This window comes from Oratosquilla oratoria, chromosome 39 (assembly GCF_046742065.1).
Source record: "Oratosquilla oratoria isolate Oo_2021 chromosome 39, ASM4674206v1, whole genome shotgun sequence".
Classification (NCBI taxonomy): domain Eukaryota; kingdom Metazoa; phylum Arthropoda; class Malacostraca; order Stomatopoda; family Squillidae; genus Oratosquilla; species Oratosquilla oratoria.
Window position 1 is genome coordinate 33,186,533 of NC_134815.1, and position 18,601 is coordinate 33,205,133.

Consider the following 18,601-nt stretch of genomic DNA (forward strand, 5'->3'; position numbering starts at 1 on the left):
TCTATATTATTTCTTTTGTCATAATTCAGGATAACTGTTGTAGAATTGGAATAAGTCACGTGAGAACATATCATCCAAGTCCATGCTGGTTATCATTTATCAAGCAGTTACTTTCTTAATGATGTTCAATACCATTTCTGATGATAGTATCCATCATGAAAACCAAAATCTGATTGAATCACAAAATATGAGCTTGTTTTTGCATTTCTTTTTATTTTAAAAAGTATCTAATTGCATGTTAATGAGTATCTGGTGGTGGGGAGTGAATATGAGGGGGCGTCCTAGGATGAGATGGATGGATGGGGTGAAAGGGGCTTTACAAAAGAGAGGAATGTCTGTAGAGGAAGGACGGAAGAGGACAGAAGATAGGGGTGAATGGAGAAGGGTTGTGTATAGATGATGCTGTGATGCATGAGGGGGAGTGGGTGGGGGATGGGGGTGAGAAAGTATGTATGAGAAAAAATTTGATGCAGCCCGAAAGGATTTCTCCCCGTCTTTCCTGCATGAGGGGACGGAGAGGGGGTGTCGCCGAATTTATGAAGCAGCCTTGCTGTGGATGTGCTGTCTTGCGACACTGATCCAGACCCAGGGCAGTGGACAGGATGCAGGGATGACCCGTCATCCAGGAGGTGCCAAGATAGGAGGGTGGAGGGGAGTGGAATATATGGGAAATGAAATGGGTGGGAGTGATTTCTATGACTTTTTCTTTTTGGCTACCCCCCGTGTAAGGGGGGAAAAGCTTTTGGTACATGTATGTATGTATGGGAAGCTTTAGATGAGTGTTGTGGCTGTTTTTGTCCCTAGTAGAACACAGACTGTTAATTTGCCTGTAGTACAGTTTTTATGGAAGCATTGTAAACATTCTGTGCACTTAATATCAAATTACACCCCAAAAACTAAATACACTTCACATTCATTACTTCACTGATCATGATTCTTTGATTGTAGTATTTGGCTTTTGGTAGCTGGAAATCAATGTTATAATTAGTGGATAAAACATGAACTTTCAGCTGAAAAATTTTACTGGCTAATTTGAATGGTATCCTTCATATAAAAAAAAATGTTTTATGAGTAAATTGAGTTTTTAAAACTTGCATATACAAAAGGCTTTATCCCCCTTACATGGGAGGTAGCCAAAAAACAAAGGCATAGAAACCACTCCCACCCATTTCATCCCCAACATACTCCATTCCCCTCTACCCTTTAACCTCCCTCTTATCTTGGCACCTTCTGGATGACAGGTCATCCTTGCATCTTGTCCACCGCCCTGGGTCAGAAGCAGTGTCACAAGACACAGCAAGGCCACTTCATTAAATTGGCGACCCCCATCCCCTCACGCAGGAAAGGAGAAGAGTGGGAGAAATCCCTTCAGGCTGCGTCAATTTATTTCTCATACATACTCCCTCAACCCCCATCTCCCACCCACTCCCCCTCATGCATCACAGCATCATCCATTCACAACCATTCTCCATTCACCCCTATCTTCTGTCCTCTCCCGTCCTTCCTCAACAGACATTCCCGTTTCCCAATGCCCCTTTTACCCCATCCATGTCATCCTAGGTTGCCCCCTCATGTTCACACCTTCCACCTCTGCCTTCCACACCTCTTTTACTAATCGTCACTCATTCTTTCCATCTGTCCAAACCCTCCCAATAATCATCAACCCTATCCCCCAACTCACTTTCCACCCCAGTTCTCCTCCGTTTCTCACTCTATCCAGCCTAGTAACCCCTATCTTCTCAGGCATTTCATCAACACATTCAAATTCCTTTCTTCCTTTTTTATGTTCCATGTTTTGGCCCCATACAGTGCTGTCAGCCCAATCACTTCATACAATCTCTTAACATCCATTCCCAAATGTCTATTTCTCATTACACTTTTTAATCCCCCAAGGCATTTACTCGCTTATCTCAATCTCCATTCTACCTCTACCCCCCTCTCCTCCCTTTCCTGCTACATTTGCACCCAAGTACCTAAAACTATCCACTTCCTCCAGTTTCTCCCCTTAATACTCGCTTTCAATCTGGTGCCACTTTCTCCCCTTGTACATCTCATCACCCTACTTTTACCAACATTTATTTTCAATTTCCTTCTTTCGCACACCTTCCCAAACTCACTAACTTCCTCAATCCCTCCTCTGATCCTGCTACAAACACAGTGTCATCAGCAAACAACAACTGGCTTATCTCCCACTTTTCTCCATTTTCTTTAACCATCTCCAATCCCTGACCCACTACCTTTGCATTCACCTCTAGCACCACCCCATCCATATAAATTAAGCGGCCAGGGCAACCTAACACATCCCTGACGAAGTCTCACCTTTACCTCAAACCACTCACACTCTCCATTTCTAATCCTAATACAAGCTGTACTACTCTTGTAAAAACTCTTGACTGCTCTTAACAGCTTTCTTCCTATCCCATATATCTGCAATACCTCCCACAGTCCCCTGTCATAAGCCTTTTCCAAATCCATAAAAGCCCCAAAAAACATCCTTACCTTTTCCTATAGCTTTCTCAAGACCCTCCCATAAGCTTTCCCAACTACACTTAAGCTGCATCCCTGGCCACCGGCACTAGACAGGTGGCACCTATCCCCAGGAGGGGCTTCAGTCGTCTGGTCGAGTACCAAAATCGTTTCATGACATGCACTGTTATGTTTTTTCTGCACTTGAGTGTATTTACAGAGCACACACCTCTTCTACTATTAGCCGGAGATGTAAAGAGGAATCCTGGGCCCACCACAAAATACACATGCTCAACATGCTCCAAACCCATCACCTCGAGCAGACAAAGGGCTCAGTTCAATGCAGCATATGCAAAAACTGGGCCCATTTCACTTGTACATCACTGCAAACACAAATACACAGACACTTGGACATGTTCTACCTGCCTTCCATTAACCTCACTCCCATCTTCCCAACCACAGCCACCCTTGCCCACACCCAGTCTCCCCCCTGCCCTTGGCCTCAATCAGTCCTTCCTCTCCTTTGTACCCAATCACACCTCTCCCTCTAACTCAGATCCTATACCTTCCCCATCAACACCCCAACCCCAGATGACAGCATACAACACATGCAGAACACACAATATCAATATATTACAACACAACATTGATGACATCAACATAAAAAAACATGAACTTGAACACTTCCTCAAACAACTCAACATACATGTTGCCATCATACAAGAAACAAAACTAAGACGCACAAAACCCCATCATTTCACAACTTCATCATTAGACAAGACCAGACTGATAACAATGGCGGTAGACTCATAACCCTGGTCCGCCAATCTATCTGTTTTGTGGACACAATCGCCATAATCAAAATCCTCCTCCCTACCACAGATAACACCACAGAAATCCAATCTATTCTAATCCGTACAGGCAACAAATTAACACTGACAATAGTTAACATATACATTCCCCCCTCCTAATCATCTCCCACAGTTCCAAACACCTTCAGGCCTCAACTTAATCAACTAGCCACAATCCCTATCGACAACCGAGATACAGATAGAGGGCTTGATATGCAGACTCAACTTGACTCACTGACCATCATGAACAACAATAATCATACGCATATCCCACACCAAGCCCTCTACACCCCTTCCTCTCCTTTCTCACCTGATATCACCTTCTGATTCCCATGCCTAATCCCAACAACTTCATGTAGAGTGATCAGATCCCTTGGATCTGACCACCTTACAATCATCATCACCAAAACAAGATGTAAAGTTGGCCACAGACACAACTACACAAATTACAATATAGCAAACAGGGAAGGTTTTACTGAATAGACAGAACAAAATTTTGAGAAAACAGTACACAAATAACAAACATAATCATTTCTGTTCACACTTTTAATTCAATCATACAAAATGCAGACGAGATATATACCTAGAGGCAACAGAAAATCACACAACCGCAATTTCACACCAGAAATCCAAGGCCTCATCAGACGAGATACACTTAAACACAATACCCCCACACCTATCCCTGAAAACATAGCAGACCAAATACGAACACTAAACAGAGATTACCAATAATATACATGAACAAAAACACAAAATACCACAATGCCTGCAAATTGTACAAAACACTCAACAGCATTACACTATCCAACAGTAACACAACGCGCTGTCATGTAGCAATAACCACAACAACAGATGATTTACCCTCAAACAGACAAGCAAACACACAAATCATATTGCACAGACAAGCCATCTCGCTTCTCACCCTGATGACCAACGCACCATTCAAAGTAAGAAAGACTTTCCCCCAGACTCAGACTATACACTGTTCATAGACAAAACACATAATACATAACGTCAAGCACTCATCCTCCTGTGGCCCTGACAACTTAAGTAACATCCACCCACAACACATTGAACCACAAGGTATACATGCACTCACTAGCATTGCAAACTACAGCCATTCTTACAACACTATACCAGACATCTGGAAGCATGGGAAAATAATCACAATCCCAAAACCCAATAAAGACCCAACAATTCCAACATCACACTGCCCAGTCACACTTCTCTGCACCCCCTCCAATGTCATTAAACACCTCATACTTCAACTCGTCACACCACATATTCCCCTTGCTGAATCACATTGTTTTAGGCCACTACACTCCTCAAACACTCTTCTGATAAACCTCGTGCAAAAAATATGAGATGGCATCAATTCAGATAGGCACCATCATAGAACATTTCTCATAATATTAGACATTAGTAAAGCTTTTGATGCTATCCCCTGCCACAGTCTATCAAACAAAATATATAACACAGACATGCACAATAACACTAAAAGATGGCTGGCCAATTATCTGGCAGGCAGGAATGCTTATGTGCCATATAATGGCCAATCATCGCACACCAGAAACATTAAGAATTGAGTACCACAGGGCTCTGTTCTATCCCTCACACTCTTTATGGTATACCCACACCAGGCACCTCAGAAATACAAATCTCTTCCTACACAGACAACATAACAATCACATGTACACATTGTAACACAAAGCTGCAGAAATAATACAGCCATACCTCAATACACTCGCACATGGTTCATTACAGACTCAAAATAGCCCCAGCCATATCTACAGCAACACTTCTCACAACTGGACAAAAGAACACAAATACATACCTCATCTGTATATCAACAACACTAATAACACACACACACACACTGAAAATCCTTGGTATAATGTACAATACATCCATGTCATTCAAACAGCACATAAACATAAAAAATGCACACCTGGACTCATACATACATACATATACCAAGGCTTTTTCCCCCTTTCAAGGGAGGTAGCCAAAAAGGGGAAGGCATAAAAACACTCCCACCCATTTCATCCCTAAATACACTCCACACCCCTCCCACCCTCCCTCTCATCTGAGCACCTCCTGGACACCTGGACTCAACGCACTTAAATCAGTCACTGGAACAACATTTGAATACAAAGAAACTAATACTACAATATACAAACAATGCACACACTCAGTGATGAATTATGCAAGTCCAGCATAGGCACCTAATCTCAGTGAGACACACCTTAACACCCTTCAGACCATACAAAACAAAGCCTTAAAAACAATTACAGGCTGTACATGTACAACACCGACAGACCATCTACATTATGAAACAAAAGTCCTCAAAGTCAAAAATCACCTTGACATGAGAGGCACACAAACACTTGCTGCAGCCTCCACAAACACACTACACCCGCTACACTACATAGCAGAACACCCACACACACCAAGAAACATAAAAATGCCCAAATACCTAAATCACACACACATATTTTTTCTTCCAAAACCACCAAATACCAGCCTCTGGAAACTTGTTCATAATCACATCACATACTGCTCCATTAACACACTAAAAGACAGCACATTGCTGCATGCCAGACCCCCTGATATCCATCCCTCTGAATCCTCTCTTCCATGAAAGGACAGAGTCCACCTGGCCAGACTGCGATGCGGCTACCTTTCAACCCTTCTAAGCTACCAGAAGAGACTGGATGGCAGCATTGTGGACAAATGCCCAGGATGAAACACTTCACCCCATACTATTCAACACATCATGAAAGACTGCACTATACACAATCACGCACACAAACAACACAACATACACTCCATAAAGGATGTGTAGGAAAACCCCATTTTGGCCATGGCATTCCTTGGGGAGACAGGACTGCTTGGACAGACAGTCTAGGGAACAACACTTAACAAGCTGATCCCTCTGAAACTACTGCACTCACACTTGCCCCCATTTCCCTTGTAAAGTGGAACTATACAGGCACTCCTCCAGTCCTCTGGCACTACCCTCTCATAAACAAACATTAAATAACCTCACCAGCCAGTCCACCATCACTTTACCTCCTTTTTTCAGACATTCTGCATGGCATCCATCCAACCCAGGTGCCTTGCCTGCTCTCATCATCTTAACAGCTGCCTTCACTTCATCTTTCCTTATTTCTCCTCCATTTTCCTCACTCATCATGGTCATTTTCTTAGCCCTTCCCACCACAACTACCTCTCCCTGCCTAGCCTCCTTCTCTTCCATTATCTGCACCTTTTACCTTTTCTTCTCTACTTGATTTGCCTCCTCTTCCTCTTTTAATTTCTTTCCAAAACATTTTTTTTTTTTTTTTTTTTTTTTTTTTTTTCACTTTCAAAATTTTCTGTCATACTCTTACCCCATTTTACATCTCTCCTCTTTGCCTCTTTTATCTTTATAACTTGTTTGAACTAATTATGGTGAATTAAATATGTATGGGGACATTGTGCTGCCCCCTAGAGTTTAGCAAATTAAACATTCTTGGTGACACATTCAAAACAAACCCTGGAAACATGAGAAAGGGGGGTATTTCAATCTCTGTTAGTCATGAAAAATTAACCAATTTGGACAAATAAATGAGAGAAAGCTGAGAATGTGTAGAATCTGTTTCTGGGACTTCCATGTTGTAGCTCTAATTCAGCAAATTCCATCCATTTTCCACCATCATGGATTTTTGGGCCCCCTACCTGAATTCAAATACTAATGTGATAATTGGAAATGAACTGCATATGAATATGAGGCTAGGGATGATAAATTTGAGAGTAAGAGATGGGAACCAATGAGGGTTGCTCCTTTCCTATATACTACAATTAGATAAATACTTTCTCATCCTCATCCTTTTTCCTTCTTCCTCTTCTCACCCTCCTCTTCCTCCCCCTCATCCTTCTCTCTCTTTCTCCTCCTTCCTCTTCTTCCTTTTTCTCCTCATCTTCCCAGGGATAGATCCATGGGAGATTCCAAGGATTGTTACCAGTTGTGTAGCTGTGGGTTTCCTACTGAATGAGGCAACAATTAATTGACTGTGTCTGTCTCTCCAACCCATTCTCATTGTAACCTGCATTATCCTCGACACTTCCATCCATTCTACCACACAACATCCTTTCCCTTCCAACAGCCACTGCCTCCCGCCCTTGCCCCCTCTCCTCTCCTGACACCTTTCCTACCACACTCCCAAGCTCAGACAATCACTTCCATTTTAGTTCAGGTTTGCATTGCATACATCCACATTTCTTGTCACAAACATTACCTACATCCTCCATTTTGTCCTTGCCTATTCCACTTCCATGCACATTCAATGGATTATTGGATAATCTTGTTGAAAGTGCAAATGAAATGAAATGATGCTCTCCATTGACATTAGATGATTGTTTCAGGAGTGCGGGAATGGAGCTACTGAATGAAGTTGGAACCAAACCATTGTACAAGCCATGGGAAATTCTTGAAACTATTCCTCGACTAAAGGCTGACCTTGCCTTGTGCGACCCTACGGCAGTAACCCTCAACGACCTTCATAAGGTTGCCTTCCGCACTGGTCTTGGCAACTCTCTCTTCGTTCCATCTTACAAAATTGGAAAGGTCTCATCTGACGAGGTAAATATGGAGCTAAATTGCACAATACTTAGGAACTAGAAGTTCTAAGAATGTTCTAGAGTCTGGGTACATTTTTGTAACCAGAATACACAAAGATAGTACTGTAGGAAGGGGCAAAAGTATCCTCATGAGGTAAAACTGACCATTGTCCTTGTTACATACCAAATTATTTTTGTCAACAAAGTAAATGGAGGAATTATACATACTTATACCAAAGGCTTTTTTTTTTTTTTTTTTCCCTAATAAGGGAGGTAGCCAAAAAACAAAGGCATGGAATTATACAAAACACATAGTAGTTGGTGATTCTATTTTCCTGTCTATCTGTCATAATTATGTAACAGATAATGGCCATGTGGCTACTTCCCCTTCCTATGGTGTGTGGGACGAGGGGAATGGGGAGGCAATGAATGATGGGATGAAGAGGTAAGGGTGGAGGTGGCAAAAAATATGGAGTAAACAAAGAATTGTCACAAAAATAACAAAGTATAAAGAAGGTGGAAATAACCAACCAATTGGTCTGTTGTTATTCTTAAGACTGGCCAAGGAGCCCTTCCTCTCTGAGAAACACCATGGCTGGAACAGGGTTCTCCCACAAATCCCTTTAGAGTGTATATTGTGTTGTTGGCATGCATGAATGTGGCTAGATATTTCCTGTGTTTGTACTGTCCTAGAGCTGGATGGTGTAGTGAATGCACATACCATTATAGTTCTTAATCTCTTGAGAGGGCTTGCTCTGTAGGGCTGATGTCTGGGGGGATTAGGTAAAGTATTGGATTTGATGGTCTTTGAAAACCTTGTTTAGTGATCTGGTTATTAATGTGATATAATAGAAGCACTGGCTTCACCATTCTGGCTACCCCAGGGGTGTTTGGCCTGCAGTGCTTCCTGGAGGAAGGAGACACAAAGTCCTCATGTGAGGGCCAAATGTAAAATGCACAATTTTCCTCTGAAAGAGAATTGGTCTCCCCCCCCTCTCTCTCTCACTCTCACACTCTATCTTATGAAGTACCTCCCCAGTTGTGTAAAAAAAACCCTTGCATAACCTGTCACCTGTGTCAGCTTTTTGCCGAGTTCTTGGAAGTACTGGGTGGGGCAATGATGCCATCAGCGAGAGAACCAGAATTTTCCTGGGTTCTGGAACGTTCTGGGTGGGGCAATGGTGTCATCACTAGGAAAATGGAGTTAATTTTTAAGGGTATATAATTATCCTTGTACACCAGTATACAGATAGCCACGTTTAACATCTTTGAATCCAATGATGCCTATGTATGAGTCATGAGCTGTGAGTTGGGTATACAAGGGTGCTGGCATTGTCTTCCTGATAATATTTTGTTGTTGTTGCTCTGTTGAAGGACAGGAGAAGACAGAAGATAGGGGTGAATGGAGAATGGTTGTATATGGATGATATGGTGATGCATGAAAGGGAGTGGGATGGGGGAGGGGGGAAGGAGTGTGTGAAAAAATAATTTGACTCGGCTCGAAGGGATTTCTCCATATCTTTTTCTGCTTGAGGGGACGGAGAGGGGGGTGGGGGGGTCGCCAATTTATCAAAGCGGCCTTGCTGTGGATGTGCTCTTATGACACTGCTTTTTGACCCAGGGCAGCAGGAAAGATGCAGGAATGACCAGTCGTCCAGGATGAGCCAAGATAAGAGGAAGGGAAGGAGGTGGATGGGAGTGGAGTATGTGGAGATGGAATGGGTGGGAGTGAATTTTATGCCCTTGTTTATTTTTTATTTATTTATTTATTTTTATTTTTTTCTATCTATCTTGTAAGGGGGAAAAAGCCTTTGGTAAATGTAAGTATGTAGTTGATGCTGACTTCTGTATTCTGTGAACAGGCTTGATCATGTTTTCTGTGTTGTATTTATTCAGAGTGAAAGAGAGCGAGTATAACAACAACAACTTTATATTTTGTAATGCACATATTGTGATGCATCATCATACATCAGGCAACCTGATGTGCACACAAATATTTGACTCGTATTGAAGAAGTTAACTATGGCTGTTGATACTAATAGTCCCATTTTGATTACTTTGCCCATATCACAGTTTTTCATGTATTCTCTTGCAGCTTTTGGCATATGCTGCAGCTACCCACACTGCTGGTGGCATGGCAGTTGTGGGCCTAGGGGTTGATCACGACGCTTTGGTTGCCTTTGCTAAGGGACTGGGTGTTGGATCTGGGTCAGCTGCAGCTGCCTCGTCTACATTTGGTGGTGGCGAGATCCGAAATGAAAATGGTGCTGGTATTTCCATCATAACTGTTGGAGGAGAAGGTGCAAGGTATGCAAGATCCAGTTGTTATATGTGTATGTGTAGGGTGTGAATAGCTGAGATGAGAAACTAGATTGATTTATCACAAATTTACTTTACCACAGCATTGGCTCTGCTGATGCAGCCTCCCTGGCTGTGGCTCAGTACATCCTGGGTGTTGGTGCAGGCACCAAACGTGGAAGCAATGCAGGCAGCAAGTTGGGACAAGCCTTAATTGCTTCAGGGACTGAAGCTGTTGCTTCTGCAGTGAATGCAAACTACAGTGACTCTGGTCTCTTTGGATACTGCATTGCTGCCAATTCATCTGATGCTGGCAAGGTAAGGGCTGTTGTATGTAGTTTCCCAAATTGTAGGTGAATTAGTCATCTTTTTGGGATAGTTTAGACTTAATTTTATCAGCTAATCACTTTGTAAAGTACAATATTCCTTTTGGAGAACTGTGGATCAAATTTTGAGGCTATCACCAGATAATGCTCGGCCTTTGCAAAGGAGATTTGAGGCAGAGCATTAAAGTCTCAAATATAGATACATACATACATATACCAAGGCTTTTTCCCCCTTCCAAGGGAGGTAGCCAAAAAGGGGAAGGCATAAAAACACTCCCACCCATTTCATCCCTAAATACACTCCACACCCCTCCCACCCTCCCTCTCATCTGAGCACCTCCTGGATGACGGGTCATCCCTGCACCCTGCCCACCGCCCTGGGTCAGAAGCAGTGTCGCAAGACACAGTACATCCACAGCAAGGCCGCTTCATTTAATCGGCGACCCTCCCTCTCCGTCCCCCTTTGCATATAAGGCGAGGACGGGGAGAAATCCCTTCGGGCTGCGTCAAAATTTACTCTCACATACTACCCCCCCCCCCCCGCCCATTCCTCCTCATGCAGTCACAGCATCATCCATATACAACCATTCTCCACTCACCTCTGTCTTCCGTCCTCTCCCTTCCTTCCTCAACAGACATTCCCCTCTTCCCCAAAGCCCCCTTCACCCCATCTATCCACCTCATCCTAGGACGTCCCCTCATGTTCACTCCCTCCACATCTGCCTTCCATACCTCTTTTACTAGTCTTTCTTCACTCATTCTTTCCATGTGTCCAAACCATCCTAATATTCTTTCATCAACCCTATCTCCCAAATCCTTTTTCACCCCTGTTCTCCTCCTCATTTCTCACTCTATCCAGCCTAGTAACCCCCACCATACTTATCAGACACCTCATCTCAAACACATTCAAACTCCTTCTCTCTTCTTCTCTTATGTTCCATGTTTCTGCCCCATACAGTGCTGTTGGCACAATCACTCCTTCGTACAGTCTCCTCTTCACATCCATTCCCAAATGTCTATTCCTCATTACACTCTTTAAACCACCAAGGCATTTACTCGCTTCTCTCAATCTACATTCTACCTCCACCTTCACTCCACCTTTTCCTGCTACACTTGCACCCAAGTATCTAAAACTATCCACTTCCTCCAGTCGCTCTCCCTTAATGTTCACTTCCAGTCTACTGCCACTTTCACCCCTTGTACATCTCATCACCTTACTTTTACCCACATTTATCTTCAGCTTTCTTCTATCACATACTCTCCCAAAATCTGCCACCAGCTTCCTCAATCCCTCCTCTGACCCTGCCACAAGCGCAGTGTCGTCCGCAAACAACAGCTGGCTCACCTCCCACTTTTCTCCATTTTCTTTAACCTGATAACCTGAATGAAAAAGTCAAGCCATACATTTGCTATGTTGCTAGGAATTTCTTCTCCAGGACCTTCCTCCTTTCCACAAGGTATGAGTAACTCCAGGATTGTCCAAGGAATCAGTCAGAAAAGAAATGTTGCATATGCATGAGACATAGAGGATAATACACTCTATCATCATATTATTTGTGATTAAGTTTTGGCTACCCCCTGTGTAAGGGGGAAAAGCCTTTGGTATATGTATGTGTATGTAGGTTATGGTCTATTGAAAATTTGCTGTCTGTATAGGCATGTTAACCTTTTCCATTCCTGATGGCCATTGTCATTTATTGGAGCTTTGCCAGTGTGGTGTGCATAATTGAGGTATGGTATGTGGAGCCAAGATAGGTACATTAACCTCTTGAAGGCATTTGACACTAAAAAAATAATGCACAACCATAACATTGTCAAGAAATGGCTAATAAACTTGTTAACTGACAGACAATACAGAATAACCCCCCCCCCCAGATAATAATAAAATAAAATAAAGTAATTGAGACCAAATAGACTTAGGGGAAGACCAAGAATGAGATACATGTGAAGGGAGCTACAGGTAAACGAGCTCTGGGGGTAGGGAAGGCAGAACGTAAGAGATCGGTGTGAGTGGACAATGGTAGTGAATGGACAATAAACTGACGTACTCGTAGTCCTAAGGGATTTCATGTCTTCTCTGTTTACACGTGAAGGGATGATGTGGGAGGATTGTCACGTAAATAAACAGTGGGGTAAATCTGCTTTGGCCGCCTGGCCCTACTGTGGATGTGCTGTATTGCTGCATATCTTCTGACTGAGGCAGTAGGTGGGTGCCAGGGTTGGTTCTTCATTTACAAGGAGCTAAGACGAGAGGGGAGCAAACAGGTGAGGGGGTGGATGCATGCCTCCCTTATCCTCTTCACTATGTCTCGGTCTCGTGTGCGGCATTGGCAGCCATATGTAATTTTCATCACACTACTTGCATTATAAAGTACAAAAGTCCCTACTGTATTACTCATTCTCTTTTACATACATATACCAAAGGCTTTTTTCCCCCTTACATGGGGGGGTAGCCAAAAAAGAAAAAGGCATAGGAAACACTCCCACCCATTTCATTTCCTATATATTCCACCCTCCTCCCTCCCTCTTATCTTGGCACCTCCTGGATCCTCCTGCATCCTGTCCACTGCCCTGGGTCAGAAGTAGTGTCGCAAGACACGGCACATCCACAGCAAGGCCGCTTCTTCATAAATTCGGCGATCCCCCCCCTCTCCGTCCCCCCATGCAAAAAAGGAGAAGATGGGGAGAAATCCCTTTGGGCTGCGTCCAATTTTTTCTCATACATACTTCCTCACCCCCCATCACCCACCCACTCCCCCTCATGCATCACAGCACCATCCATACACCACCCCTCTCCATTCACCCCTATCTTCTGTCCTCTCCCATCCTTCCTCCACAGACATTCCTCTCTTTTTTTGTAATGCCCCTTTCACCCCATCCATCAATCTCATCCTAGGATGTCCCCTCATATTCACTCCTTCCACCTCTGCCTTCCACACCTCCCCCCCCCACACTCACTCCCTCCATGCATCCAAACCACCCCAATACTCCTTCATCAACCCCATCTCCCAGCTCCCCCTCCACCCCCGCTCTCCTCATCTCCCCATTTCCCACTCCATCGAGCCCAGCAACCCCCATCGTTCTCTTTTACTGAGTAATAATAAATACAGAAAATGTGATCAAACCAGTTCACAGAATCCCGGGGTAACTTCTGTACAACTACAAAAAGATATAATCAAGACGCCAATGCTGTCATCCTTGTGCACCCACGCACATCTCATGACGTCTACGTAGGTGTCATTGTATCAGAGTGGTTAAGGGTGAAAGAAGCCTTCTGGTATATACAGACGCTCCTCAACTTACGTTTTAGTTGCGTTCCGAACGTAAGTTGTTACTGTACTATACATCCGTAAATTCTATTACCGTATCTTATAAAACACCCCTAAATCATTAATTATACACATAACTTTGTAAAATACAGTAAACTTCCACTTATCCGAACTCCAAGGGGGATTAAAAATGTTCGGTTAATCCAACTTTGTATGTTTCATTCCCGTAGAGTTTTATGCGGTAATGTCGTATGCTATATTCGTACCTGTAAACTTAACATACACATGGAAATGCTTATAATAGTTCATAAACATATTCTATAGAGTATAAACAGCCGATTGGGTGTAAACATGGAGTGTGCTGCCACCGTGTGAGCACTTAGTGAAGCTTGCGGGTGGCAGAAGAGGCGGCGGGGTGTTTGAATGCTCGGTTGAGATCCAAATACATTTGGTTGAAGCGATGGCTACCGTATTGAGAAAATATTCGGTTAAAACGCATTCGGATAAGCGAGAGTTTACTGTAACATTAATTTCAAATAAATTAAATTCAAGCAACATAAATTGAGATGGTGGTGGAGGAGGAGGCAAGGCACGTTCAGTCTGTCGTTTGTATCATGTAAACAATGGATGCAGCGTCATGCGTAAATATCGTTTGAACTACGGAGAGCACGCTAAACTAAAAAAATTACCATTTTTTTTTTACAGTCAGTTCAAACGTAAAATTGAAAAAACATAAAACGAATGAACGTAAGTAGAGGAGCGTCTGTATAGAAAAGATTGTACAATGGAGTACCCCAAAAAGCAATACTCTAATCTGTATTATTCAACATATGACCTCCCAACATCAGATCCAGAGTATAATGCCAGAGTTGACAATAATAATTCAGCATAGCAACACCCAACAAACCACTAAAAGTAAATGAAGCTCCACAAACATCCGTGGCTATCTGTCATCAACATAACTGACACTTTGAAACCTCTGTAGTAGGTCAAGAACAGGAAGTAACCTTGCTATCTGCCATCATGAAATTCCCCTCACAGATGTATGATGATAGCACAAGGTTAAAAATGCCAGTGAAACAAACCATAACAATCACTCCCGAGTTAATTCAAAGGATTCAAACCCATTCAATAAGGCAAAATAAAAGAGCTTTGTGTTAGTCATGTCAAATAGAATAAATCAGGACATCAAACAAAACGTGTTAACTTGATCTCTTCCAAAAAGGAAGAACATACTATCTCCTTCCCCCTTCTGTACCAAAAGAAAAACTCACCTGTTTATTATTTACAGCTAACTTCTGCTATTCACGACATGTTTATGAACTTGAATGTGTCAGAAGAGGATGTTGCAAATGGGAAGAAACAGGTCCAGGCTGCTATTCACATGGCTTCTGAATCCTCAGGTGAGTTTAGATTTGTATACATAACTTTTGCTGGAACTACTTTGTAAATCTAGGTAGACACTTGGGCAATGGAGAAGTTTTAGAAATGGTTTTATCCATGCTTACCAATATCCTAAAAATCTTGTCATCTTGTCTACAGATGACTGCAAAATTGTAGTCTGTAAATCGGTCAATTAACTGCTACACTTTCCCTCAGGAGAACAGCCACATCCATTAGATCAATGAATTGATCCAATGCACCTGGTCTGTCTTGAAGAAGACAACACTGGAAGAACTGGCTGCATACCAAGAGCCCTGGCTACAACCACTACACAGACCACAACTGTAGTCCCTTACATAACAGCAATACAACATTTTCAAAGTGTCATGTCGCTGGAATTATTTACAGAATTCAAACCATAAGACACTTGGTGAAACTAGTGTGTATTACTGTTATGGAAGTGACTGTAGTAGTGGTTGGGTCTGGAGCAGTTGGTGTGTTGACAGACTGGATGTATGTCAGTCCTATTTGAAATTTTATTGGCAGTTTTTGCTTGTTTTAGGAGTAGTTTTGATTAGATTTTAAGTGATAACCATCTGTAAGTATGCACATTGGAGAATGGAGTCTTCCATAATGTGTTGATTCCTCCCCCCTCCCCACCTTTTTTTCTATCTGGAATGAAATTTGGATTATATATTCTGGATAGATCATGTGTACTGTATATATCTATATGCAGGTTAAGTAACTATGATGACAGCACACACCCATGCCTTAAACTAGTTCCATTGATCCTTGTTTCTACCATCACATATACTTCACACCGTGTTTTTGCCACTGAATTTTTGTTATTCTTTCTTTAACAGCCGAACTGTTAGATGACATGGGACTACAGGCACTCTTGACAGGAAGCTATTCTGAAGCCAGTGCCATGAGTGATGCCATTGATGCTGTCACTCCATTTTCAGTGAATGCTGTAAGTATCCCTTGACTGCCTGAGTTTTCTTGGTCTTTTTCATTGTCATAAGCATCAAGCTGATTCCAAAAAGACATTAAAGCCACCAGCTTGGAAACTGGTAAGGCACCTAGGTTGGATGTATGTCATGTGAACTGTCTGACAAAGGGAGGAACTGTTATAATGGATTGGTAGTGAGCCTAAGGGAGGGAGATGTGCCAAAGGACTGGAGTGCTTTGTATAGTTCCACTTTACAAAGGAAAAAGGGACAAATATAGTTTCAGAAGGATCGGTCAGTTGAGTGTAGTTGGAAAGATGTGTGATAGGATTAGGGGGAAGGGAGAACAGTGTGGGTTTAAAAAAGGTAGAGGATGCATGTAAAAAAAGAAATTGAACAAGGCAGATGCAAAGAGTTTTGGGCCAAAAGTTCTGTGATCATTTATGGACCTGGAGAAGGCTTATGACAGTTGGCAGGAAAGGAACTTGAAAAGTATTGCAGATGTATGGGATAAAGGGAAAGTTAAAGACGGTTTAAATCTTGTACAGGAGTAGTAGAGCTTGTTTGTTTGGAAATGGTGAAATTGGTTTGATGTAAAGGTAGGGTTGTGTAATTTCACAGTGGTTCAACATGTATATGGATTATGGATTGGATGGCATGGGAGATAAGTGCAAGGGTGATGGACAGGATTGGAGATGGTTAATGAGAGTGGATGGAAGTGGGTGTAAAGCAGGTTGTTGTTTGCAGATGACATTGCACTTGTGGCTGGATCAGAGAAGGGTCTAAGGCAGTTAGTGACAGAGTTTGGGAGGGTATGTGAGAGATGAAAGTTGAAAGCAAGTAAATGTCACTATTGCTTTCAAGGTTGAAGAATACTATACTACCATATATACTTTCTGCTAGCCAAATAGACATCATTGACCTAAAATATCTTTTGGTGGGAACATGATGCCCATGAAAATAAAAGAAGTGAATTGTGTGTGGGAATACATATCTACCTTCCTCTCCCAACAGATATTTTGCATACCTGTTGATTAAGGAATTCTTTCGTTTGTTTACTACCCACCTTATAAGTGGAAAAAAGCCCTTGGGGGATGGAGAGGAGAGGGGGATCGTCAAATTAATGAAGCCGGCTTGCTGTGGATGTGCTGTGTCTTGTGACACTGCTTCTGACCCAGGGCTGGACAAAGTGCAGAGATGACCCATCATCCAGGTGCCGAGATAAGAGGGAGGGAAGTGGAGTATGTAGGGGATGGAATGGGTGGGAGTGGTTTCTAAGCTTTGGTCTTTTGGCCGCCTCCCAAGAAAGGGGAAAAAAAGCCTTTGGTTTATGTATGTATGTATGTATATTAATTTGTATATTTCCATTTCCAGGCTGTTAGCAAAGTAATGAATGGAAAGCTGAGCATGGCATCTACAGGAACCCTTTCTCATGTGCCATACATTGACCAGCTCTGAGCCAACAATTAAGGAACCATAGTTTATTGTATTATAGATTATTATTTTTTTTTATTTATATATCTGATGAATTATTTGTTAGGTACCAATTCCAAATTGAGGCACAGTTTCATGCTATAAAGGTTATAAGGTAGGAATGACCTGACATTATTTCATATACTGAAAGAAGGCATTGTCTTCAAAGTAGCAAATCTACACATATGCTGTACATAATGAACCCTTTCAGTGGCATGTATTATTCCACATGTACATACATCTCTTTCTGTGTATGAAATGCTGAAGATTAAAGAGACATTGTCTGTATTGGTATTTTATTTCCATGTGACAGCAGTTCAGTAGTAACAGAGCCATGTATGTGGTAACCCAGCATCTTCAAAGTACCTGGTATAAGCCATTTGGTATTGATGTATACACCTAGGAAGGGTGAATGTGACTTGTGATATGTTGTAATTTTACCTGATTGTTGATTGTCAAAATATTACACACACATACAAACACACACACCAGTGGCACAGTTGGTAGAGTCCCTGACTGTCACTATGGTGGTCCGGGTTCGAACCCAGGGCAGAAATAATTTCAGTTGCTGTACTTTGAGTCGTTACTCCAACTCTTGTGGGCGGGGAGCTGGGGGTGTGTGCGCGTGTAAGAGGTCACAGCATTACCCATAGATCACTCATATGAGCTCTGAGCTCGCTTCCGGGAGGGAAATAGCTGTCAATCACGAGTCCAACATGTGATCCAAAGACCAAGGTGAATCACACACACACACACACACACACACACACACACAAGGCCTTTTCCCCTCCTTGGCATAACCAAGTTAAAGAATACCACCATATCACACACAAAGGGAGTATCAGGCTCTCCTTCAAGCTAACAACTGTCTGACCGACACATTGTGCACCTTGGGAATGAACTCCCACCGGGGAAGTGTTGAGAGTGAAGTAGTAACTGATCAATAGTATATTCCCTCCCTCTTATCTTGGCGCCTCCTGGAT

General features: G+C 42.6%; 1 protein-coding gene across 1 annotated transcript in view; it reads left to right on the forward strand.

Moving 5' to 3' along the window:
- UQCR-C2 (Ubiquinol-cytochrome c reductase core protein 2) overlaps window positions 1-17,904 on the forward strand; it is a 28,439-nt gene extending 10,535 nt beyond the window's left edge. The window contains exons 4-9 of the mRNA XM_076176678.1: window positions 7,725-7,941; window positions 10,015-10,226; window positions 10,322-10,535; window positions 15,104-15,215; window positions 16,059-16,168; window positions 17,520-17,904. Of these exons, the coding sequence (XP_076032793.1) occupies window positions 7,725-7,941; window positions 10,015-10,226; window positions 10,322-10,535; window positions 15,104-15,215; window positions 16,059-16,168; window positions 17,520-17,603 (949 nt within the window). The 3' untranslated portion in view covers window positions 17,604-17,904. The remainder of the gene's footprint in view (window positions 1-7,724; window positions 7,942-10,014; window positions 10,227-10,321; window positions 10,536-15,103; window positions 15,216-16,058; window positions 16,169-17,519) is intronic.
- Window positions 17,905-18,601: the final 697 nt, after the last annotated feature.